This window comes from Eurosta solidaginis, chromosome 1 (genome assembly GCF_040869045.1).
Source record: "Eurosta solidaginis isolate ZX-2024a chromosome 1, ASM4086904v1, whole genome shotgun sequence".
NCBI classification, from domain to species: domain Eukaryota; kingdom Metazoa; phylum Arthropoda; class Insecta; order Diptera; family Tephritidae; genus Eurosta; species Eurosta solidaginis.
Genome location: NC_090319.1, coordinates 80964362 through 80991176, shown reverse-complemented (window position 1 = coordinate 80991176; position 26815 = coordinate 80964362). Strand labels below are relative to the sequence as shown.

Below are 26815 nucleotides of genomic sequence, written 5' to 3'. Positions count from 1 at the left end.
AATATGCAATCGTGCTTTCAATAAAAGCATTTTTATTTAGATTTGCCACTTTTCCTAAATATAAAAGCCAATAACGAAGCAAAGTTGAATCATGCTGTTTCCGTCTTGATAACTCAGGTACGAGATATTAAATAGGCCGTATGCTACTTTTTACATATCACAAATTTCAAACCGATACTGCTTGCCTAAGTTTCAATAAATATGGGTCTTACTTAAGTATATTTGTTAAGTTTTATTAAAGTAAGAAAGTACAATAACAAAAACATAGGACTGCATAGATAAATTCGTTACGTTAATTATGTAGCAAAAGCAAACGAATATATAGGACTAAGAAGTTCTGTAATGCATGCATGTATGTGTGTATGTTAAGGCATTTTGTTCGGTAACAATTATTTTTTAAGAGGCCTATTTTTTCCGTCTTCATCAATCAACATTTAGTTAAAAAGTTATTGAATTGTTCGTTTTTCCCATGCCAATTGAAGCATCGATTATCAGTAAAGTGTAAAGCAAAAGTGCAAACAAAAATCAGCTGTTTGCTAGTTTTCCTGTATACAGTAGATTATCGTGATTTATACTACAATATATTCAAAGTTAGCAATTTAACTGATTGTTGCTTCACCCTGTGTGGGGAAAAAGAAAATGTCATATGAAGCTGAAGGAATGCCATCTTATAGTTTATTTCAAATTTAACTAGAGCTGGTAAAAACGGCACTTGGAATGAAAATAGTATTAAAAAGATAAAAACATTCTCTTAACAGTAAAATATAAATACACACATACAAACATACATACATATGTATAAACTAGTATGTAGAAACATGCTCTCTTGTTAATAGGTGTATTTATTACTGAGCATTAGGAACAAGAGATAATAATTTTTTATATAAGAATGTAGCTTACTTAATATTAGAAAAAAGGTTTTTCAAGTAGAACATAGAAATTATACCACATAATTTGTTAAGTAACTGTTTTCTATGAAATAATACCTAAACTATTACCTATTTGCTAGTAAACCTGTTGCAGGCGGCAAAACATTAGCATTCACAGCTGAAAGTGAGGGGGCACTTAGTGGCATACCAACAGGCACAGATGTCACTACACCACCTGCTACAGCACGTGCGCCCGCTGCCGATCCTAGCGATGTGGCTACACTTAGCTGACGTTGATGAATGGCCGCTGCTGCCACGCTGCCGGCGCAGCTGTTGGGTACAATCGATATGCTGTTGCCGACGCCGCCGCCACCAAGCCCACCCATATTATTCACAGATTGAGCTGCAGCTGCTGCCGCTGCAGCTGCTACTGCTGCTGCTGCTGTTGCAGCGGCAGAACGTTGATGTTTATTGGAACCACTACCGCCACCACCTCCTCCGCCGCTACCACTGCTTTTCGCGAGACCTCCATTATGCTTTTGGGCCATATGAGTTTGATAGTGTTTGGCTAGATGCGCTTTTTGACGAAAGCTTTTGCCACAGAGTGAGCAAGCGAAAGGTTTCTCACCGGTATGTGTACGTATATGCACATTTACCGAATATTTATCCTTAAAGCCTTTCGAACAGATGGAACAATAGTGTAGTGAACGTTCTTTACGTTGGCCATTACAATGTGTAGGACTGCTGCTGCTATTACTGGAACTGCTGCCACCGCTTGTGGGACCATTTGTGCTATTCGGCGCACTATTAGTATTAGCGCCGGTGTTAGTGTTGCTGCTACTAGTATTGTGATTGATGACATTTGGATTGTTATTGTTGTTATGATGTTGTGTGTTTGCGGTTGTACGTTTATATTTTTTCGTACCTTTATTGCTGTTAACATTGCTTGTTGCTGTAGTTGATTTGCAGTTAGCGGCTTGTTGTTGTTGTTGTGAGTGCAGCGGAGTGCGTTGAAGCGTTTGCTGCTGCCCAATCGCACGTTGGTTTTGCATGTGAAGTGCCGGTACTGCTGGTTGTGGTAAAGGCGATAATTGTTGTTGCTGTGTCATGCCAGTTGGCGTTGTAGCTGGTGAATGTAATTGTTGTTGCTGTTGTTGAAGATGTTGTATATTTGCACCTCCTGCATTAGCTGGTGACATTTGCATCAGCATATCAGTGGCAACATAATCGGCACTTGATGTGGGCGAACAAAATTGTTGCACTTCATTGGCAATGCGTTTGATTTTTTCAAAATCATCGCTGAAGGCACTCTCCAGCGAAAGGAACATATCGTCAACCATAAGATTGCTGCTGGCTCCACCAGCTACGCCTAGGCTGGCATTGGGATGTTGACCACCAACTAAATGTGCAGGATGTGTGCCATCGTCGAACATTTCTGCTGTACTGAGTGCAGTGTCGCCAAAGGAAAGAGTGTCCTGTGTGAGAGAGAGCGTGAAATCGAAGGGGTAAGAAGTTTAGTGAGGACTGGCAAAGCAGGTTCATGATTATGAAATTAGTTCTTTATTAAATTTATTCTTATAATTCTCTAAAAACTTTTGTTTCCAAACTTACCGTATCTGGTGGAAAGAGTAAACGTCTCATTTCTTCTTCTTTGACCGTTGGCGATGTGGACATTAATGACATACCATTTTGCATGTGCATGCCCTTCGAGTAACCTTTTCCTTGGAGTGCACTGCGCAGTAATGACTCAGCGGAGTTCTGTGAAACAAAGTGAAGAAAAATCTTAGTGTTCGGTTTGTCAGGTTGATATAGTGAGTGTTCAATCATGGAGAGTTCTGCTTGTTATTGTTGTAGCGATAAAGATCCTGAACGTTTTGGGCAGTATTATCGATAGATTATAGATCCGGTACGTTCTGGTAATAAGCACCATTATGGAACTAGCCCCATGTGTAGAACGATTTAATATGACTACATTGAACCTTCTGTGCCATACCGCCCCCTACCTTAAAGTTCTATGCGGAACTTGGGGTCGGCGGAGCCTCGCCTGCTTTAAACTATCTGTGGTTATAGGCAATATTCGCCTAAGTCTTATGTAAAAGGACATGACTTAGTGATTATTGCTTGTAAGGTTAAGAATTGGTTTGCGTGAACTGGGAAGATGTAAAGCTCTGTATTGTGCTTATCAACCTACTGAATCTCAAAAGTTTTGCTTGGTTATGAGCGGATATCGATACCTGTTATATCAAAGTGTTTTTCAACTATTCCTTTTATAAAAGGCACAAATGGAAACTGTAAATGCCTAGTCCTAGTTCTGTTTTGTTTTGAGACTGACACACACATTTCTTATCGTCGAGTTATAGGTGTGTTATCAGCGATTATTATAAATAGTTATCAATTGTTTATCGGCAAATTTTCGATATTTTATCAAAAAATTGGTTACCGAATAGCAATCGATGTTTTGTCGAAAAGTTAGCAATTTGAAATAATTTTAGAATGACCTTGGATATCAACTTGAGAACTATCATATTTTAGAATAATAAGAGAATATTACGTATATATTTCTCTACGAGAGGAGAAATAGTTTTTCCATTCCACATTTACTCTCGAAAAGCGATACATCTTGCTATCGTTTTTTTATATGTTATCGAAAGCTTATCGATCTATTATCCAGAAGTTATCGATTGCCTATCCAAAATTTATCGTTTAGTTAACGAATATAATATCCATTGGTAATCGGAAAGTCGTCGATTTGCTATCGGAAATTTACCAATTTGTTATCAGCGTGTTATCGATTTTTTATCGAAATATTATTCATCCTCTTATAGATAAGTTGTCGATTTTTATAGGTTTATTATTTAGACTATCGATTTTTATAGAAAATTGGTCGTTTTTTATGGAAAAGTTATCGATTTGTTTGCGAAAATTTATCGATTTATTATCGGAAAGTTATTTATTTGTAATAATTGTTGGATGGAAAAGTGATCTAATCTAATTTTTCTTTAAATATTCTCAATTTGTTATCGATATGTTATCGAAAAATTGGTATAAAAAATAGGTTATTGATTTCTTAATGGAGTGTCAGAAATTTGTAACCGGTGTTTTATTGATTTCTTAGCTAAAATTGTTCGGTTCCTTATAAAAGTGCTATCGATTTAGCTTCCATATAAATTCAATGATACACCTGTAACTCGTCGATAAGAAGCTGATAAGAAATTAATAAAAATCGAATGACTCGGCGATAACAAGCCGACAGTAAATTGATAGTTCGACGATGATTATTCGCTTCAGATAATAAGCCGACATTAAAACAATAACTTGCCGGTAACGGTTGTTACGATACGAAATCGAAAAAGCTTTTTTCAAAAAGCCCGAAATTATTAATTTCTGGTAAAGTCGTGTTGTGGTTTAATATCAACCCCCGATCGAACTCTAGTTAACTTATAAACATTCGTTATCTAGTGCTGCTTTCAGTCATCGTAAGCGGCAGATGGTAACAACAATCAGCTCTCTGACGGATCAGGCACTTTCCGATGTGCATGCCTGGGCATCTGGAGCCGCCAACGTGGAAAAAACCGATCTAGTATTTCCAGAGACGTGCTTATAATAATGTATTTTAGATGACAACTTCTATGAGTAATTAAGTGAATGAGCGAGTTTTTATGCTGACTTTTATTTGGCAAGGGCAAGTGTACCATATGCGGTAAGGGGTGGTCTGTCTCTTCTTCAGTCAAATGTGTTAAAATGTTTGCAGATTTATTTTATTGCTAATCCCCAAGCGCAGTCCTCTATTCGTTGTTGTGGCACTGGGCTACCTTTTAACGGTTCATAAATAAGACCATTGTAGGATATTTTGGGGTAATTCAATACGTATGTGTAGTCCTCTAAAGTGACTAATAAAGTGCTTCCCAAAATTTAATGGATTTCAATGTGAGTGTAGTTCAACCTAACCAAACCTAATGTGTTCATGGATATTATAGTACTTCTAGTCATACTGCTTTATCAGTTCTCATATCCAGGCAGCAAGTTAACAGGTCTCGCCTTTCATTCATCGTCGCGATGACAGTTTGCGTAGATATTTGAAACTCACCGGCCTTATAACACTTAAAATACCCTTCATATTTGTGTAGGGTATAGATATGCGATAAATTTACCAGAAGTCAATCCCCTCACCGGAGAACAGACTAGAAAAACGATCACATCCCTGAACAATTACGTGTATCGTATAATGGTAAGAAAATACTCTTTTATTGGGATTTTAAGATATGGGATGCCAAATAATTAATACTTGGTTGAAATATAAGGTTTCATATTTAGGAATAACCATGAATTGAAAACCAAATATTTCAAACCCAAAGTAAATGATCGTGAATCGTTTCTATAAATTTTGGAAGGACTAAGCGCTTGGGGAAGCCTCGCCCAACCATGACGAGTTTGTGAGTTATATAAACTATTTTCACAGGCCAAAAATATCCTTTGTTGATTTCGCATACGATTGGTAGGGCCTTTTTATTTATTTTTCGAAATGATTAAGGGCCTTAATCTGAACTTGTTTCAAGGTTGAGAGCCATTTTATTTATTTCTAACACAATGATTTGTCCGGGAGATAGTTCTTTTGCAGTTTGGTTGTTTTTTAGCAGCCTTAGAGTATCAGTTTTCTTGTTCTACTTCAAAGTCCTTAAAGTCGTCAGCTGCTGCAATAGATAAAATGACATTTCAAGCTTGTGTACTTTTGTACAGGCCACTGTCAAAGGGTTAATTACTGAAAGCTTCAACACAATGTACATACACATTTACTGGTCTTCAAATAGCCCTACACATCAGTACTTACTCTATTGTAGGCAATAAATTAAATATTATGCATTTGTTCACACTTGATTTTACAGCCGTATCTCGTGTGAAACTATTGCACGCAAGGGGGCGTTGCATGTAAACGCAGATCCTTAACGAAGTAAACATTGTATTCACTTAATATGAATAGGGCACTTGAAGCATGGCAGTTAAATAATTTCCGTTAAACAAATGACAAACATTTATTTTATTATTTGATTTGTTGTAATGCCGTAAAAGCGTGCGCAAAGAGAACGCCCTAAAAGTCAGCATATTAAGCGCAAGTTTTCATGAAATGGGTGATTATTTCGGTACTATTTCGGGACTTCGTGATCATTTCGGGACTATTTCGGAATTGTTAGTAAATCATATCAGCATTGTTTGATAGATTCCATTACAGCTGTTTGGTTTGTTTACAGGATAATTTCATTAATATTTGCGGATGAGTTCAAAACTGTATTGTACTAGTGGCAGAATAATTTCGCTATCACCGAAAAATTTCGGTATTGTTTTTGTTATCATATCGCAACTATGCAGAGATTGCTTAGGGACTGACTTCAGGATCAATTTGGAACTGTTTCGGGACTGATTCAGCACTGTGATCGGGCCCATATCTTGATTATTTAGAGATGGTGCTCGATATTATGTGTTTTCGGAATATTTTCTGGCCTATTTATTGAAATAAATTGATTTTGGATAAGATCGCGTTCTTTTCGTAATGATTCTAGAATTGTGTTAGGAATAGTAAAGAGGATAAGTAGGTCAGTATACAAGTAGGAATCGGGACGCCATTTTGATACACTTTCTCTTGGAATCAATTGCGGCTGCTTATTGTAGGGATAGTCGATACTATGTTCACACCATTTGGTCTGGTCTTTGAACCTGATGATATCTCTAACGGAGCAACATGCAACTTCCTGATAGAAAATTTCGATTCATATGACCGACCCTATTTAGATGCCAAGAGTTTTTTTACAACCTAAAGCATAAAAGAGGTAGGACTTATAGGTTAGTAGTCTTTAGCATATTTATTTGATTTTCTACGTGCTTTAGGTAAAAAAAATACGTTAGTCCTTTGCTTTGAGAAATAAAGTCCCATATGATACTCGTTCTATATAGCCTTCCTAGCCGGATAATTAAAGGCTTTCCATGTTTCTGGAGTATAAACGCAGTGATACCGTACGGGCACAGGAATATTTAGGGGGAGAAACTGTTCATCGAGCCCATAAGTTTTTCCAAAGCTAGCTCCGTACAGCTCGGTTAGATGAGGAACTATCGCTGTCAGGAAAAATAGTGTTCAAGAGGTTGTTTAAGGATACCTAAACAGATTCCGTCTACACCTCATCCTCTCCTCCAACAGAGTGGTTGTTGTGACGTTTTTATACAGAATGTTGCTGGGTATCGATGACGCTCAGCTGTTGTTAATCGACGAGCAGAAGAAATGCCAAGTCTCGGCCTTTGCCTTCCTTATTGCTTTATTTTATTTCTTGAGCGCCTCAATGTATGGTTGCCAGATTTGCGTTACAAAATATTCCTTCTATAGCTTACGAACTTTTGAGTTTAGAACTCTGAGTTCATCGGCTAATAAGGCGGGGATCTTGTCTTAATTACCGGTGTAGATATATTGTAAAATATTGTGAAAGCGCGCTATAGTTTATCGTCCAGCTCTTGTCAGTTGTTGATAGTACGGCTAGAGCTAGCGCTTTCTAGAAATCTTGATGTTAAACTTATGAGTTTGTTCTACGAAATACTCTACGATTATTTAGCGATTGTTTTCAGAGTCCTTTCGGAATCTAATATTTTATTTTTCTTTTAGGCATCACATCGGACCTATTTGGGGACCATCTTGGGAATATTCAATATATTTCGGCCTATCTCTGGCACCTTTTTTCATTGTTTTTGACATAATCTTGCGTCAATGCGAAAACATTTCAAGATCATTTCCCGGTATTTTCGTTAATATTTTCGGCGCCGTTTTAGGATTATTTTACGCATCATATTGGAGCATAAATTCGACTAATTCTAGATTGTTTGTGTTTTTTTTTGTACGTATATGACTTTGGGTAAGGCAAATTTTTTTTTAATAAATTCATTATTACTCACCTGCTCTGCATTATGATCCGCCATATGCCAGTCGTTATTATTATTCTGAAATTGTGCCAAATGCGTGTGTGCAGTATTCGCCATGCCACCAATTAAACCACCCACGCCACCACTTGCTATCGAAATAGCCGTCACCAGTGAAGGTAAGCGTTGACTATTAACACCGCTTCCACTACCACTACCCATATCCATACCATTCACCATATCACCATTATTGCTGCCATCTCTAACACTCACGTCCGCTGCTCCATAACAACTTGTGCTCTCATCATAAGGATACTCTGATTTAATATAACCCGGAAATGTACCAAGCAAACTATCCAAATCCAACGTACTTGACATTTGACCAGCTGGATTTTCTGGTTCACGTTTTAGCCATGGCTCATTGCCATTTAATACTGTTATTGTGTAAATTTGTCCATCATTATTATCGACTGTAACATTGTTGTTGCTACCATTGCTATTATTGCTGTTATTGTTGTTGTTGTTGCTACTGCTGTTGTGATTATGTCTAAGCGGATTATTATTAGTTGATGTGTTGTTGTTGTTGTTGTTGTTAGTATTTTGATTGGCATTTTGTGCACAGGAACTGTTGTTGTTGTTTGTGTTGAGCGACATTTGTCGCTGTTGTTGTTGTAGGGTGGCTGACTGCTGTTGTTGTGTTTGTAGGTGTTGTTGATGTGGCTGATGGTGTAAATACTGTTGTTGCTGCGTTCGATTAGGCGAAGTTGGACTGTGTAGATGCGAGGAATGTTGCTGTGCGCTATTGACGGGTGTCGTACAATGTTGGTGCGGCGAGGCTGTTGTTGTTGCCACAGGTGATGCAGCTGCGACAGTTACGGCTTGCTGTTGCCAACAATAGCGATCAAGATCTTCGAAAATTGTAGTATCAAGACGACTGCCAGTATCTTTGTCTGTGTGCCAGAACTAGAAAGTGGGAAAAGAAGTGTGAAATTGTATTATATACTAAAAAGGACTATCTTAATATACATAAGAAAGGGCTGGAAGGGGTATATGGTCAACTTGTACAGAATATGGAAGAGCTACAACTTTATCCTTTATAAACAATTGAGTATTCATTATCTACCCTTGACTACCTCCATACGTATTTTTGTGATTATTATCTTCGAGAGGTAAAGCAGTACAAGCTACGGAAGAAGCAATAGTGGAATTTCAAAGTGCTGGTATGAATTTTAACTCATTTTCAAAGTTCACATATCTCCCTACGCATCACAATTAAAACTCTTCAGGGTAACGTTCTAACGTTGAACAATATAAACAATCAATCTGTCTGGTCTGCAACCAAACCTTTTAGAAAAATGCTGTAATGTCTAGTGATGCGACTAAGAACCGGAGTAAGCAGTTGAGAAGAAAGGGATGGACGCAACAAATTAAATTAGTTTTTTGATGTTTGTATTCAACCTGTCTCTAACTACCTTCGTCACCCCCGTAGAATAGAAAATTTTAAACTAAGGCCTGTGAAACCAGTTAAAGAAGGAGACTCATATTGTATGTGAAACCAGTTGAAGAAGGAGACTCATATTGACCGTGAAACCAGTTAAAAAAGAGACTCACATTGCCTGTGAAACCATTTAAAGAAGGAGGCTCATATTGCCTGTGAAACCAGTTAAAGAAGGAGACTCATATCGCCTGTAAAACCAATTAAGGAGGGAGACTCATATCACCTGTGAAACCAGTTAAAGAAGGAGACACATATCGCCTGTAAAACCAGTTAAAGAAGGAGACACATATCGCCTGTGAAACCAGTTAAAAAGGGACACTCATATTGCCTGTAAAACCAGCTAGACTCGCTACTTGTGAAACCAGTTAAAGGAGAAGATTTATAAAGCGAAATGCTCGCGTTTTATGCGTTAGGCTTATTAGCATTGCATTTTGTTGTTGTTGTAGCGATAAAGCCATTCCCCGAAGGTTTTGGGTGGAGTGTTATCGATGTTGATTTTCCTTTGCCTTATAGAGGCCCGGTATGTTCCGGTAACAAACACCATTAAAGTACAAGCCCACCCATTTCGAACACGACTTAATATGATCACATGGAACTCTCGCCCCTTAGCTCCATGAGCAACACGGGGTTGACAGTGCCACTGCTGCTTAAAAACAGGATTCACCACGAGTAGATGAGGTTGGTCACTGGGTTGAAGAAGTTACATATTGCGCTTGCGTCTCCTTGAAGGAGTTGCGCTGCAAAACCCCGTGATCATTTGGGTGTTACAGCCGCCCCTTACGATAGGCATACCTGCCGTGTATATATTTTAAGACCCCTAACCTACAGGGGTGAGCATTGAGTCCTCACAACAAGGAGCATTCAAAACTGCATTTGATTTTGGGAAACAAAATTTTCTTCACTCCAATCTCCATTTATTGAGTTGATAACTGAACATGCGGTCACCGCGGTGTGATGGTGGCGTGCTCCGCCTACCACAACGAATTCCCTGGGTTCACGCCCCGGGTAAATCAACATCAAAATTTTAGAAATATGTTTTTTAAATTAGCAGAAAATTTTTCTAAGCGGGGTCGCCACTCGGCAGTGTTTGGCAAGCACTCCGAGTGTATTTCTGCAATGAAAAGCTCTCAGTGAAAACTTGGCTGCCTTGCAGATGCCGTTCGGAGTCGGCATAAAACATGTAGGTCCGTCCGGCCAATTTGTAGGGAATATCAAGAGGAGCACGACGCAAATTGGAAGAGAAGCTCGGCCTAAAATCTCTTCGGAGGTTATCGCGCCTTACATTTATTTTAGTTTTTTTAACTGAACATAGAATAATTTTGTTGCAACAACAATAAATTAGTGTTGCTATCATGTCAGTTGTCTACTCTAAATACCAGAAGAACACAATTAAAAAAACCAAATTGTAAATCACGTGGACGAAAAAAAAGAGCTAAACTTATACCAGAAGCAACAACAACAACAATAAGTACCTCAAACTATAAATGCAAAAGCAAATGCAACAATCTTGACCGCAGCCAAATATCACTGCTGACACAGTAGCTGTAAAACTAAAAGAAAACAATAATTGGCACAAAAAAAGTAAGAACAACAATTCCGGCTGTTAGTAGCTACGACGCGACTTGATCAATTCAGCGGTCAACAAAGACAGACAAAGCTATCAATAAATTGACTACAACTTGAAATGCGGCTACTGCCAGTTGTCTGCTGTCTGCTAGTTGTTGTTGTTGTTTGTGTTGCATCTACAAAACATCCTGTAGCAAACATATTAATATTGGCAAAATACATACAACAACAACTATTAGTAGTAGTGCATTATTACTTTTGTTGCAAACATTTTAATATTTTTTCTCTTTTTTCAAAAGTGGTGTGTATGTGTGTGAGTATGAAAGCATCGGAACAGCAAAAAATAAAACCAAACTTCGAAAACCAGCAAAAAAAAGTACTCCAAGTGTTAGGAGGTGAACGAATAACCGAATTAGGTGAAGTGCCATAAATGCACAAACAACAACAACGACTACTCCAACTAAGAAACTAACCACGCATCAGGCATACATACCCTGCAAACTGTTCGTTTGGTCTAGGGATGAGTGGCAAAGGAATGTGCGACTGAAGTCAGTTCCTTAATATGTCACACAGAGATCCCTTTTGTTTGAACATGTCCTTAGGAGAAAACAATTGTACCTCTTTATACCTAAACGGACAGAGGCGAACGGGTCTTCTTTGTACCCCTACGGATACTGTGAAACAGATTATTTTGCTACTCTCCCTTATACTCTTACCAGGGATACACATACCTTCGTATCTAATATTGGTTTGACTACCACCGCGGGGAAAACGGATACGGTATTGTTTACTTGGAGGTGCAAGATCCCAAATTGGACCAGGAAGGGCGACTTTACAAGAGATACTTTGCATAAAGTATCTGGGAACCATTATAGACAGTAAGTTTTGATGGAAGTTCAAACTGGAGGAGAGAGTGAGAAAGGCCTCGACGGCACTTTATGCATGTCAAAGAATACTGGGGTGCACGCATGGTCTATCGCCTCCAATCTATCAGTGGATATTAGCAGCAATTGTAAAACCTATCCTATACCATGGACAACCACACTAAAAAGAACTGACTTCAAAAAATTGGGAGTGGTATTTGGGCTACCAATGCTTTGCATTACGAGAGCCCTTTGAACAACCCCGACGGCTGCGTTGTATGCCATTCTGCGGATTCCACCTGAAGACCTGGGGGAGAAGAACATATATAATACAATTGCAATGAGACTTAGTGCCTCGGTACAGCTTGAGCGTAGACCATTCGCCCATTGTAGTTTAGCGTCATCAGAAACAAGAAGAAAAGACTCTCAGAGCCTCAGTAGAATTGTACAATTTGCGCAAGGGTATGTAAATGGGGCACGAGGCGAAACACGTGTTCCAAAGTTATGGAAGAGGTAGAGTCTTCGATATACTGTGCTGATCTGGAAATATTCAGCTTCTACAAGCTGCTAGATAAAAAGGCGCATCCTTCGAAGCTTGCTCCGTAAACGTTCCAATCACATTGTTCAAGTTTAAAAGAAGGTGAGATTTGCACATCACCGACCAATCGGGAGAGACGTGGACCCTAGCGCGGAGCTATAAAGTGTGGAAGATCATGCGTAGGTCTAACAACCTATTTTGGCTAAACACTGTCTTTCGGCGTCACAGGCTGTTAAATATTGATATAATATGTACGAACTGTGGTTTCCAGGTTCACACTCCAGCTATAAGAAGTGATGGAGCTATCAAATCCAGAAGCAGCAAGTGGCATAAGTCTAGGATCTTAAAGTATTTGTCAAGAGGATGATATTATTTTATGTCACGTATTCTGGTTTTTGTACAGGTTTTTTAGTTTTAGTTAGGTCCTCATGGAACGGCAGGCCAACCTAGGCTTATACACTTACGGATACTATTCGACACGTACTGCCAGGTAGATCGCCTTTGTATTGCTTGTCAGACAAGTCGGTTTTTGTATTGTTTCTTAAAATTCGCTGGAAAAAATGTCAGACTGACTCATTCCAACTGTAACCAAAGGGACTAGAGGGGATCAATTAAACGCCACTGTAGACAAAAGAGATCAACCGCAGACCACTCTCTTTATAGATTAGTCGCTTGATTTTTTACAAGGTGTCTTACACATATGTGTGACAAGCAACATACACACACACACATACATTTATAAAACGGTAATTTTTCTTACAGGGCATAGCCAAAAATTTAATATGGCACGTGCTATTCATGCAACAACATTGTGCCACATCAGTAATATTCATTGCTGTTGAACTTGCAACCAAACACCGCTGTCTATACTTACTACATTAGCTGTCCGTTAGTAAAGAGTTGGGGCACGAGCCATGTGGCAGCTGGCTAGCTACTGCGTATTGAATTTGCCACATTTTGTTGGTGGCTGCTTTCACAATGAACAGACAAGGCAGTCACACACACAGATACGGACATATGGACGAGCAGTCTAATGGACAAATGCATTAAGCTGAGTTGGCCAAACGAGCCTGGTAGGTAGCTCTCTAGCCATAAGCAGCTCAAGTTATCCAATTGTATGTTATGAGTACAGTAGCTTGGCAGAAGTTGTTGCAAATCTATATAACAGTTTACATTGTTGTTGTGTGGCATTTGAATTTGTGCTTTGGTCATAGAAAGTGCGAACATTTGCAAGCAGCAATTGTTGCGAGTATTTCTTTGTGTGTGTATGTGTGCGCATTTGGAATATTAAATTGCTATTGGCAAAGAAAAAGTTTGAAAGTCGTTTCATTTCATTGATTTGGTTTATCTTTTGGTTTGTTTTTCTGTTGAATTTACATACTTGTTAGTCATTTGAACTTTTCTTTGTTTCTTTTCACTTTGTTGTTTTTTTACTCATTACAACTTATTTTCAAAAAGTTGTGTGTATAATAAAATATTAATGCAAGTAACTGTGTAAATACAATCAGTTCTAACAAAACTGTCCTAGTGCCTTTTACCAGGAGAAGAAAACTATGTATGCCAGAACCAGCCATAGGTGCCACCAACGCAAAATACCCAGGGATTATACTGGATAGAACCCTTACGTGGAATGATCATCTGGATGCTACCTTAAAGAAAGCAGCAAGAGCTCTCTTCGCCTGCTCTCGACTATATGACAAAACATAGGGGCTAGCTGTTGTGAAGCCAATAATCACCTTAGCTCTAGTTAGTTCGTTGGCCGACGACCAAACAAATAACAGCAATAGCAAAATTAGGCAAACGGTTTCATGTTGGCTGTAGTGGTACAAAGGAAGCGGTTAGAAAGGGGACGCTCGCTTATGCATTTAGTGCCCTTTCTTATTCCAATGAAGAAAGAGGCAGCACTTGCTTAATTAAGGTTTACAAATATTTCTGAGCTAAAGAGCGGAAGCATAGAAAGGCATACGAAAGTTATAAGAAAACTCATAGGAAATCCTATAATCAGAATCTCAAAATCTCACACTGTCGACAGAGTCTTTTGGGAAATAGGGAATCCATATACTGACCCTTATTCAGAGGTTTAGTTCACGTATAGATACAAATTTAGGACATAAAACGAGAGCTAGCATATTTGAGCCGAACTGAAACTGATGCCAATGAGATGCAATCCTACTTTTCAGGCAGAAATCCATGCAATATAATTTTGCGGTAGAGAATGCCTACGGAGGCTCTTCCTCGATCAGTTTCCTATGTATTATGTATGTCAGACGGCCAGGCAATGTTGCGTGCTTTGTAGTTTTACACAATAACTTCTAAGCTAAAGGATGAATGCAAACCAATTCTTAATGATCTGGGAGCCAAAAAAAAAAAAGGTTTTGTTTTGAAGATAATGAAGATGCAGCCTAACTAACCCAACAGGGTACTACAGCAGCATTCTGTGGTTCAGAGCCGTTCTCTGGACCCACAAAACCACATACTAAGGAAACCATAAGTAACTGGGAAACAAAGTAATTTAGACAACACTTCTGGCATCAATGAGAGTATCAGCCGAATTCATTAATCTGAGCGGGTGGACATCTCACTTCGTGCTTTGCGGAATACGGTAGTCTGCGATATCGCCCAAGCAAGTTAAATTTATCCGACACACAGATTTGTCACTTTTGTGAGTTGGAGGATCAAATGCCGATTTACATTCTCTGCGAATGCGTCGCTCTGGCAAAGCAGACACTCTCAAATTTTGATTGACCATATGCCAATATCCACGCAAGTGGGGAAAGATCTGATTGCCTTTTTCAAGATGACTTTTGGACTACTTCGTGTATATATTTATTGGAATTGAATACATATTGTTTGGTACGTGCGAACAACATAGTCCCCATTCCCATCGACCTACTAACGCTGGAAAGATAAAGGTTGTGGGAATGAAAAATCAAGGGAGTATGAAAGCAGAAGAGAGATGTTTAGACTGTCGTAAGATCGACGCGAACGTGGTCAGTGAAACCAAACACTGACCTGAAAACATGGAACGTCAGAAGCTTTGGTGACCTAAACTATTAAGTTACCCAAATACTCACTGGACAAAGGTATTTCTGTAAAATACTTGTACAAACTCGAAGGCCAAAGAAACGACAATTACCCGAATAAAAAATAGGCCCAATAGCTATCGGTATCAAAGCAGACATGTGGGGAGGCTCAGATGAGTGGAAATGAGTCTGCAACTTCGTAGAAAGCACAGCATGAGGGAAAATGTGGGACCTTACTGCGACAACAACATAATGCGTTTAAAAAATCGCATATACGGAATGTTACCCTTAAGTAATGCTAACTCGTCGAAACTGTTCCTATCGAAAACAAACCATTGTCACTTCGATAATACGCCGCTCGGTTTCGGATACGGTTCCAGTTTTGGTTTTGGTTCCTCCTTTCCTTTCATTTTCGCTTATTTTTTTCTCTTTCTCCTACCCCTTCGACATATCATGCCTACACTTGCATTTACATTACGCCTTAACTAACAAAAAAATGTGAGAAGCGAAGTTCATGTCGACATAATCCACTTAAGGGCTTGTTGCATAATTTAACTGGAAAGGTCGTCACGTAAAACTACTTCCAATGCAAAAGAATATGAGCTTCCTAACTTTTTCCTGATGACGAACACAGTGAAAGTTTCGAGGAGATTGAGGCTATGTGCTTAGAATATCTGGACCCTTTCAAATGGATTCATCGATGTCCAGGTGGCTGGCGGCCTTACACAAGAAGTGCCTTATGTTATCATCTTATGGAAAACTCGCGGAAGAAGTGAGCTTCGAGGATATTAGTTATGTGCCGGGAAGGAGATTTCGTTGCCAAATAATGTCGATCATGGCTATGAACGAGCATCTTGGGTAAGTTTTACAGAGCGAAGTTTTCAATACTACATTTATTTGAACCAATGCACTAACCGATAATGCGGCCAACGTGGATAAATACTCCCGCCTTGACATCAGAATCATGCTGGCTTTGGTGGGAAATGAAAGTATCCTGGACCTGCAGTAAAGCATATGCAGAGAACGTCCTTATTTGAGATATATTCGCCGCCGGTAAACGCTGTAGGCAATTTTTGTCTTTATCTCTTTGGAATAGAGGAAAGCAATGCCGAGTACCAGCCTTTGCCTCCGTCTGCACAATTTACCAGTGCACCCTGCGCACCATTAATAATTACAGTATAGATACGTATATGAAATTTGCTCAATGCAGTTTATGCAGGATGCTTTTGTTACACTGTGCTGCCAAATCGCGCAGCCAACAACACCACGAAACTCTCCCAAGGATAACCTATCCCAGGGCCACAAAAGCATATGCGACCTGGCCTTATACTACTTATCTGAGTTACGAAGTTTTCTCCGATACAATACCGCAGCTTAACTGTCATCGGTTAACTGCGAAGATCACGGAGATAGTGGACTTTATGAAGCGGCACAACATCTGCATAGTGCGACTAAGCTCACTGCAAAATCTGCTTTGTAGACCTGCTCTGGCTACTATGTCCATAAAAAAGTCGTGTGAGAGGAAATGGAGGCGCACTCGTATTAATTTTTCATCACTCTGTGGGAAAGTGGGACGAATAAAAAGAGTACATAGAGAATATTTTTGCTCTCCTCTCCATTCTGAATGATGTCCGTCAAGGAGAACGAGCTTTCCGCTTGAATCTTGAATCCGTTGCCGTTAATAAAGTGAACGGCGCAAACCTCCAGCCAGAATAACTCACTTATAGTAGTGTCAACATCCAATATCTTTTGGCCGATTTGTTGACAGTCTGAAAGGGATTTGCTTCTATGTCTGAATTCGTGCTTAGCTTATACTGTTAACGGACTTATTTTTAAAATTTAGTTTTTGCTCTGTTCGTATACAAGTTGAGTTAATTTTGGGCCTATCGGGAGTTACTTAGCTCTCGATCTGATTGTTAACTACGGAGCTTGTTTAGTAAGAGAGTAAGCTGTTTATACATAACAAAGATATATCTTCTTTACTACTGACCTCGTAGCTCTGCAACGTAGGATCGCCATTATTTCCATTGCTATTACAATCGGAACTATCGATACAACTGCTGCTATTGGCGGGAGTGCCCACTCGTCCACTACCACCACCACTGTTGCTATTACCGTTTCCACCACCACCACCATCATGTGTCATGCTCCCCATTAAACTACTGTTATGTGGGCGTTGTTGTTGTTGCTGATGCTGTTGCTGTGTTTGTTGGTGCTGGTGATTATTTGGCTGGTGATGTGAATGCTGTTGTTGCTGATGCTGCTGATGTGAGCCAACATTTGCCCTGCCCGAATGCAAGCTACCCGCAGCCATACCGATATCGTCTACGTCTGCACCGACACCGATACCAATGCCCATATCGGGCGATGTAACAAAGTCGAAGAAATCCGTTTTTGTTAGCTCCTCTGCACGAAAGGATTCACTTATATCCATGCCAGTGGATGACATCTCATCTGTGCCAATCATTTATTGAGTGGCGTTGCGCTGCGCAGCCGTTAGAGGCGGGCGCAGCGAAATGTGCGAATAAGGACGTAGATATTTGAGTTTTGAAAGATGAAATTGGCGGTGATAATTTATTTGACGCTTTTTACTATAAATTTGTATGTCAGGTGTTTTGTATTTCAGATTCAAGTTAAAGATGGTCTGTAAAGAAAAAAGAGGTGGAAGAATTAGTGACACGCTTACGGTGGCAGCAATCATATTTTTGGAAAAGGTGTGTTGAGTAGTTTTATCTCTTTGATGTTTCACCAATATAGCCCACGGTGTAATGAAATTTAAAGTTTGAGACTGTGTGGCTAAGTTGATGTGATGCATTGAGAGAGCGAGAAAAAGCTCAGAGAGTGTACATAAACCAAATCAGAACAAAAGAGAAGCATTGAATTGAAATAGAAAGACCACAAAGTGGAACAGTAAAACAAAATAAAAAAAAAGAAACGGAATAGAACAAAAAGAAAATATAGGCCATGAAGTGAGGTAAACGACAGAAACTCCTTTTTAAAAACCTCTTGCTTTCCTACAACATGGGCGCAGCTTTCAATTTCTAATATCTCTGAAGATCAGATTAGCAAAATGAGTTGAGCTTAAAACTCGAGATGTCCAACATATCTTTTAACGCCAATTCCAACGATTTCCCATGCCAAAATGTCTTCAAAAAACTGACCGCATTTTTTCCGCCTCGGGTTTGTTGTGGAAAATTGACTTCAGACTCAAGAGTGTGATCACCAGTAAAATTGTTCCACACAAAGACAACGCCCACGAGCCAGGTGCAAATGTTCGTTACGTACCTACAAGCAACACCACATGAACTCAGTTCCATCGTCACCAAAGCAAACCAACATCAAACAACAGAAGCAAGAGAGCGAGAAATCGCTACGTAGCAATAGCAGCGCTTGGGCTTAAGAGAAGTGGTGATAGCTGGTAAATTGGTTTTAAGCAATACACGATATCATTGCTTGGAGTAGACGTAGACTAAGATTTACTTGGGAGTCGGTGAGTCATTGTTACCACGTCCCGTTTGACATTTAAAGTCAAGCGCATACGTTCAGCCAGAGTGTAATGTGAGTCTGCACACAATTGACGGAAGTCGGCGCAATCTTTGCTGTCAGCGGAGGTACGCAGTGGAGTTTGGCGTGGTAAATAATCAACGCGACTAAGCGTAGTCCATGACGCCAGCCGCAATATGCAGGTATAACCGAGCTAGGAAAAAGTCAACAGAGGTAGTCAGCGTAACAACTTACGTTAGCAAAAGCGCGGCCAACGTAGACAGAGGTGACAGAGGCGAACAATCAATGACAGGGCACGGATGAAACTTGACCTTTTCTTGAAAACTAATTTTAAAGTTTAGCACAAAATTATTTTAAATACGACAGGCCACAAAACATTGCACAGTGACCATAGACCCGGCGAGAATCCAGGACATTATGACAAGGTAATAATTGGCTTCTAGGTTATAGCTTCTCCAAAACAACTATCAACGCCATCTTCACGAGCTAAATCCTTCTACAAGTTTCAGTCTTTATTATACACTAGCCTCTACCCGCGGCCCCGTCCGCAAGTAGAACATAAAATTTATGGGCTATTCACGTTATCCTGCTTATGCTGAACGGATCCCAAAATTGATCAAGGCATGTTCCCTGTAGTGTCTTCACATGTTTCCGGAGTAGTCCCGAAAAAGTCTCGAAATTACCCTGACAGAATTACGGACGGATGCCGAAAAACATCCAGAAATTATCCCGGAACGGTCTCAAAATGATCCCGAAATAGTCCCGAAGTGACCCTGGAGGGATCCCGGATGCATCCCGAAAACCATCCAGAAATGATGCCGGAAAGGCCCGAAAATTATCCAGAAAATGTTCCGAAATGACCCTGATGGATCCCGAAAACCATCCAGAAATGGTGCCGGAAGGGCCCACAAATGATCCCCAAATAGTCCCGAAAAGTCACGAAATAACCCTGACGGGATCGCGGATGGATCCTGAAAACGTTCCAGAAATAATGACGGATTGGTTCCCAAATGATCCAGAAAAGTTCTTCGAAAGATTTATGGACCTCTGCGCGTAGGCGACGGCGAGTACCGAAGAAGATTTAATGATGAGCTGTTCGAGTTTTATACTGACACCAAAATAGTCCAGCGAATTAAAACACAGCACCTCGTCAGATAAGTCACGTTATGCGAATGATATCGTGAATGATTTTATATGAACACATCGAATCATCTTGGTCAACCTTCCACTTGGAGTCACCAGAGCACACCTGCTAAATATCTTATTAATATTATAAATGTGAAAATGGAGGTTTGGATATCCAGACGTTTGTGTTTGTGACTCAATCACGCAAGAACGGCTGGACGGATTTGGATGAAATTTGACACACATAGAGCCAATAATCTAGTCAATACATCCAGAGGAGCTTCATCTGATATTACCATGGTCGTTGCCGCGATAGTTGGTGCAGTTCAGATTCCAATCGTCTGGCATGCACACGTTCGACAATATTTTGCATAGAAATTGATGCGCCTAATTATGAAATGAATAGCTCCGCAACAAGACAGATGAAGTGCTGAGAACTTTAGCTGGCAGAAGTTCACTAGGAGAGCTTGTCAAGCCCCTAACTAGAGCAAACAAAGAAGGATGTCTAAGTTCAGCTGTAACCGAATATTATATAGTCAGCGTGAGTTTCAATTGTACAGTTCATTTCAGATAAATTACTTTTTCAAATTTTGTTGCGAAGAATTTTTTTTGATGCTCTAGCAATCTTGTTTAATGCTTGACCGGAACAGGGGCGTGGCATCGCACATTAAAAAAAATAATGTCTCCTAATTTCCTTTTACAATAAAACTTGTTGAGTGAAATATCATCGATGCAGAACTATTTTTCGCTACGAGATAGCTTATTATTCTAGTTTAGGTTAGTTTAAACATCCTAGAAATAGTTCCTGCTATAAGGAAAATATGTGTACCCAATTTTACTACGATATGTCAATTTTTCTTCGAGTCATGGCTTCCGAGAATTGTTTAGTCAAATAAGGGGCAGTGCCACGCCCATTTAACAACATTTTAATATTTTTTTTTGGTATAATTCCATTTAGAAAGTTAAATATCATAAATTTTAAGCTCTTTTTCGCAAAGGTATAGCTTATTATATTTGTCTATGATACTTTTAAAAGTCTTTCATATAAATGTGGGCGTGGTCCTTAATCGATATCGTCAATTTTTCTAGAATATATCTTGCTATAAGGAAAATGTATGCACCCAATCTTATTACGATCCGTTAATTTTTCTTCGAGACTGCCGAAACATAGAAAATTGCTCAGTCATAACAGGGGCCTGCCATGCCCATTTTCAAAAATTTAATTTTCCTTTTCTTGTTATAATCCCACTTGGGGAATGAAAAACCATTGATATAAAGCTCGTTTTTGCAAAGATATAGCTTATTTTATTCGTCCACAGCCATTTTAAAATTTTAATATATAAAAAACACGTGTCACCATGTTTGAGGCCAATGGACTCCCGAACTACTAAACCGATTTTAAAATATTTTGCACCTCGTGTGTAGTTTGATCTAACTTGAAATATAGGATAGGTTATATCTCAGTTTATAGTCGCAATATTATTTTATTGCAATTTTTTTTATTTGTTTATACGTAATAACAAAATGTTACGTATACGCACTGGCACTCACATTTTCAGGGGTGCTGATATATTTCCGTGTAATTGGTTGGTGTTTAATTAAACAATGTGCTTATCAATAAAAGATATTATAGCGAATGATATCAAGTACAGCACATCACCAGGCCCGCCGAGAGGGTGGGGGTTTCTGAGGGGGCCCGCGATTTAGAGTTACTATGAAATTTTTTTTAAATTCAGGAGAGGCTTTAGTTGTTCCATGTGCAATTTTTAAGCCGAATTTCAAAAGCAACGAAAATCTGCATTTCGTTTTAATATTATAGTGACGTGTGAAAAATAAAAGTCTATATATAAAAAGAAAGGCTAAAATGTGTGTTAGTTGGTCGCAGGTGGTTGAAGAGATTACTACATAGGCTTGGTTGCGATCGACGTACAGAGTCTCGAGATAAAGGCCGCAATGTGGACCCGAGTGACCCTAGAATGTGTTTATAGAATATGGTTAACAAATGAAAGCTGTTGATGAGTGCTTTAGTAGAGGGTAATTTTCATACCCCTGAGTAACTAGGGTCTCGAGATATAGGCCAAAACGTGGGCCAGTTTATGCCTAGACAGTGTTTATACACTATGGACATCAAACGAAAGCTGTTGATGAGTGCTTTAGTACAGAGTAATATATTATCCAGAGACGGACTGGGACTGGGATTGGGACTAGGACTGGGACTGAGACTCGGAGTGGGACTGGGACTGGTACTGAAATAAAATACATACCACCCTCTAGGACATGCAATAAGGGATGCAGAAGAATGAGAAAAAATTGGGAGAAGAGAAAAGAGAGAATGAGATTGAGAAAGAGATAGAATGAGACGAGGGTGGAGATAGATGAAGCGAAAAAGACACAGGGAGGAGTGAATAAAAGGATTAGGAAAAAGTGAAGAGGGGGGAGGGCAGAGTCAGACGGAAAAACCTTATTAAAATGTATGCAGATATGCCAAATTTAGGAGAAGACAACGTCTGCCGGGTCTTTTAGTTTTTTATGTAAAAGTGGGTGTCGTTCTTAACCGATTTTGCCCATTTAAAATAGCGATAAGTGATGAGTGCCAAGGAACCCATGTACCAAATTTCAATAAGATATCTCAATATTTACTCAAGTTACCGTGTGCACAGACAGAAGTACGGAGGGAGAGACGGACGGACGGATATGGCTAAATCGATTCCTTTTTATACTCAGCTGAGCAGAGCTTACAGAGTATATTAATTTTGTTCGCATAACGGTACCCCGTAATGTCATAAACTAATCGCACTACAACTCCTTCTCCCACTCCCAATTCCTCTCCCTCTCTCATGCCAATTTCCTCATATATGGAATCTCTATACCAAAATACTTCATACCTGCGTCACTTGACCGACTGATTTCAATATCTTTGTTTGTACATATATTACGGAACTATATGAAACTAAGGCATCTTTTTAAATCGCATTCATTTTTATAATAAGATAAAGATAGATAATTTATCCGTTCTCCTGCTGAGCAGAGCTTACAGAGTATATTAATTTTGTTCGCATAACGGTACCCCGTAACGGCATAAACTAATCGAGATAGACATATACTTATATATATCAAAATGAACTGGGCGAAAAAAGAAATTCATTTAACCAAGTCCGTCTGTCTGTCCGTGAACACGATAACTTGAGTAAATTGTGAGATATATTAATGAAATTTGGTATGTAAGTTCCTGGACACTTGTCTCAGATCGCTATTTAAAATGAACGAAATCGGACTATAATCACGCCCACTTTTTCGATATCGAAAATTTCGAAAAACCGAAAAAGTGCGATAATTCATTACTAAAGACGTATAAAGCGATGAAATTTAGCAGGTGGGTTGACCTTATAACGCATAATGGAGAATTAGTAAAATTTTGGACAATGGGCGTGGCACCGCCCACTTTTAAAAGAAGGTAATTTAAAAGTTTTGCAAGCTGTAGTTTAGCAGTCGTTGAAGATATCATGATGAAATTTGGCAGAAACGTTACTACTATGACTATATATGTGCTAAATAAAAATTAGCAAAATCAGATGACGAACACGCCCACTTAAAAAAAAATTTTTTAAATTTAAATTTTAACAAAAAAAATTGAATATTCTTACAGTATATAAGTAAATTATGTCAAGATCATATCCCAGTAATGATATGTTGCAACAAAATACAAAAATAAAAGCAAAATTTAAAATGGGCGTGGTTCCACCCTTTTTCTTTTAATTTGTCTAGAATTCTTTTAATGCCATAAGTCGAACAAAAATTCACCAATCCTTGTGGAGTTTGGTAGGGGCATAGCTTCTATGACGATAACTGTTTTCTGTGAAAATGGGCGAAATCGGGTGAAGCCACGCCCAGTTTTTATACACAGTCCACCTTATATCCTTCCGCTCGGCCGTTAATATAATAACTTGAGCAAAAATCGATACATCTTTACTAAACTTAGTACACGCACTTATCTGAACTCACTTTATCTTGGTATTAAAAACGATCGAAATCCGACTTTGACCACGTCCACTTTTTCGATAACGAAAATTTAAAAAAATGCAAAAAAAAAAAAAAATGCCAAAATTCTATACCAAATGCGAAGAAAGGGATGAAACATGGTGATTGGATTGGTTTTTTTTGACTCAAGATATAACTTTAGAAAAAAACTTTGTAAAATGGGTGTGGCACCTACGTTAAGTAGAAGAAAATGAAAAAGTTCTGCAGGGCGAATTCAAAAGCCCTTGGAATCATGGCGGGAATACTCTTCCCTTTATTAAATATATAAATAAATTAGCAGTACCCGACAGATTATGTTCTGGTTCACCCTGGTCCACATTTTGGTCGATATCTCAAAACCGCCTTCACGTATACAACTAAGAGCCGCTCCCTTTTAAAACCCTCATTATTACCTTTAATTTGATACCCATATCATACAAACACATTCCAGAGTCACCCCTGGTCCACTTTATGGCGGTATCTCGAAAAGGCGTCCACCTATAGAACTAAGGCCCGCTCCCTTTTAAAATACCCATTAACACCTTTCATTTGATTCCCGTATCGTACAAACACATTTTAGAGCCACCCCTCGTCCACCTTTATGGCGATATCTCGAAAAGGCGTCCACCTATAGAATTAAGGTCGACTCCCTTTTAAAATACCCATTAAAACCTTTCATTTGATTCCCATATCGTACAAAAACTTTCTAGAGTCACCCCTGGTCCACCTTTATGGCGATCAACCTATAGAACTAAGGTCCACTCCCTTTTAAAATACTCTTTAATACCTTCCATTTGATACCCATGTCATACAAACACATTCTAGGGTTACCCTAGGTTCATTTTCCTACATGGTGATTTTCCCTTATTTTGTCTCCAAAGCTCTCAGCTGAGTATGAAATGTTCGGTTACACCCGAACTTAACCTTCCTTACTTGTTTATCCTGAGCGTTTTGATATGTAGAAGTCTATATTTATCTCGATTCGTTTATGCGCAAAGCATGCTGGGTATAAAAAAACAACAATTACAACAAAATTTAGCAATCAACCTTAATGTTGAGTTGTATTTCTCCAACTCTATTTCCTAATTCGCCATTTTGGTTGTCCACTTGCAATGTGATTGCAGCATTAACTAACGGTACATAGTGAAAACAATGAACAGCTGAACATAAATAAATCACTTACAATCAGTTGGGTGACAAAGTGTAAACACGATCGAAAATAGCAGTTGTAAATCTTGTACAAATCACGAGCGTGAAAAATCACAAAATTTAAACAAAATTGACGAAATACAGTTAGAAAAAATAACATCGACAACAACAACAACTACCGCTCTTGCAGTCACCTAAAATATTTATTAATGAATGCCGAATTTGCATAAATTTCGTTACTGTTACAATAAATTGGTGCAGGGTATAAAGGAGGGCAGACGTAATGGCAGGTCGTTTGACCGCAAAATATTGCATAAAGAAACGGATCAAGCAATGAATAGCAAATAAAAAGAAAAATACTTAAAAAAATGGACAAAATAATGGATTGGTAAATAAATAAATTGTGATCTAATGTGAATAATTGAAAATCTGTTATGACATGAATTTTGCATGCTTTAGTTTCGCCATAATTTTTACTCTATATTTTTATGTGTTGTAGTAAAGAAATTTAGCCGAAAAAAGATAAAAAGAAAAGCTAATAAAGATGAGGAAAAAATTTTCGAGGAAAGGTAGACTATAGATTTCTTAGATTTAATCATTTACTGGCGCCCAGGTGGGAGAAGTTGGGCTCTTTTCGGAAAATCTGCGAGTCAATCGAGCTTACGGGCTTTTAGACTTTTTCCGTCCAGGTGTTGGCCTATGTCATAAAAATAGCAGCTAGAATGCCTCTGAAAACTTCGTTTTAGAGATCAATATTACAATCTTTGTTGATAAACTTAAACTTTGAACTTAAAACTTTTGAATGGAATCAAATTCTTTATTCGGCCTCTCTGACGTATATAGTATATTGTTAACTTAAATTTTTTGAGAAACAACGGAATTCAGCTCATACTTGGCGCCCGAGTAGGTACTAATGGTGAAGCAACAAAATTTAGAAAATCAGGCCTGTTCTGCGTTGCCGTTTGAATTGAAAAGCGAATGATGCTGATTCCGAGTCGATTTGCTGATGTTGTTCTCAATTCCGAATTTTTTGATCGATTTCGAGTCACTTGCTAAGTCATTTTCGTTTAGATTCGTTTTCAGTAATAGCGTGTAGGGGTAAGAATGCCCAACTTGCTGTCTAGATGTCGCCGAAACACTTCCACTGCATCATTACTCAACAAATCACCGAACCGGACAGTGGAGAGAGCCCCACTTACTCCAAACCCATTTTCCCCAACAAAAACTCCAAAGCTACCTTAATCCCTATTATCCAAGTACTCGGATATACATACAGGACATGCACCCAACTTTTACGCAAAACCCCACACACACAACCTTCCGTCTCGCTCAGGCTTCTCTCACACAAAAATGTATTGAAGAAACCACGACCTGTTAATGAAGCATGCATGTTGGAGAGATTTCGAGTTCAAAACTCTGCTCCCGAAAAGCTAGCTGATGAAAAAGTGAAATTCAGAAAAAGTGAAATTCAGAAACACGTCCATGTAACCATCGACCTGAGTAAATTTTATAATTTTTCTCGAATATAAATAACAAAAACAATTGTATAAAGCAATATGAGCCTTTTTCGCTGATTAAATACACATAGATAATATTGACTCGTTTAAAAAATGCTGCTTCCGAAGTTGTCTCAAAACTATTGCAGAATCAACGTAATTATTAAAAATATATACCGAACATATTACCCTAACGGCTTCGACTAAGTGTAGTCCGAGATCACCTCAAGAGCTTTGTAAAGCTTCGGAAACTTATTCGGCTTTCACCTTCAA

At 38.8% G+C, this 26815-nt stretch overlaps 1 protein-coding gene across 1 annotated transcript; it reads right to left on the bottom strand.

The window, feature by feature from the left end:
• Positions 1–994: 994 nt before the first annotated feature.
• Positions 995–17871, bottom strand: LOC137246586 (GATA zinc finger domain-containing protein 16). Its single transcript, XM_067777675.1, has 4 exons — positions 17242–17871; positions 7800–8726; positions 2481–2627; positions 995–2344 (listed from the first exon to the last, which is right to left on the bottom strand). Exons 1-4 carry the CDS (start codon positions 17716–17718, stop codon positions 995–997), a joined length of 2901 nt encoding a protein of 966 aa, XP_067633776.1. The 5' UTR covers positions 17719–17871.
• Between the last annotated feature and the right edge of the window lie 8944 nt (positions 17872–26815).

Excerpts from the sequence above, each read along its gene's own strand:
- LOC137246586 (XM_067777675.1), bottom strand. The coding sequence starts at position 17,718 with ATGATTGGCACAGATGAGATGTCATCCACTGGCATGGATATAAGTGAA. Across the intron at positions 2,628-7,799 it reads CGGATCATAATGCAGAGCAG|AACTCCGCTGAGTCATTACT; the intron begins GTGAGTAATAAT and ends TTTGTTTCACAG. Across the intron at positions 2,345-2,480 it reads TACTCTTTCCACCAGATACG|GACACTCTTTCCTTTGGCGA; the intron begins GTAAGTTTGGAA and ends TCTCTCACACAG.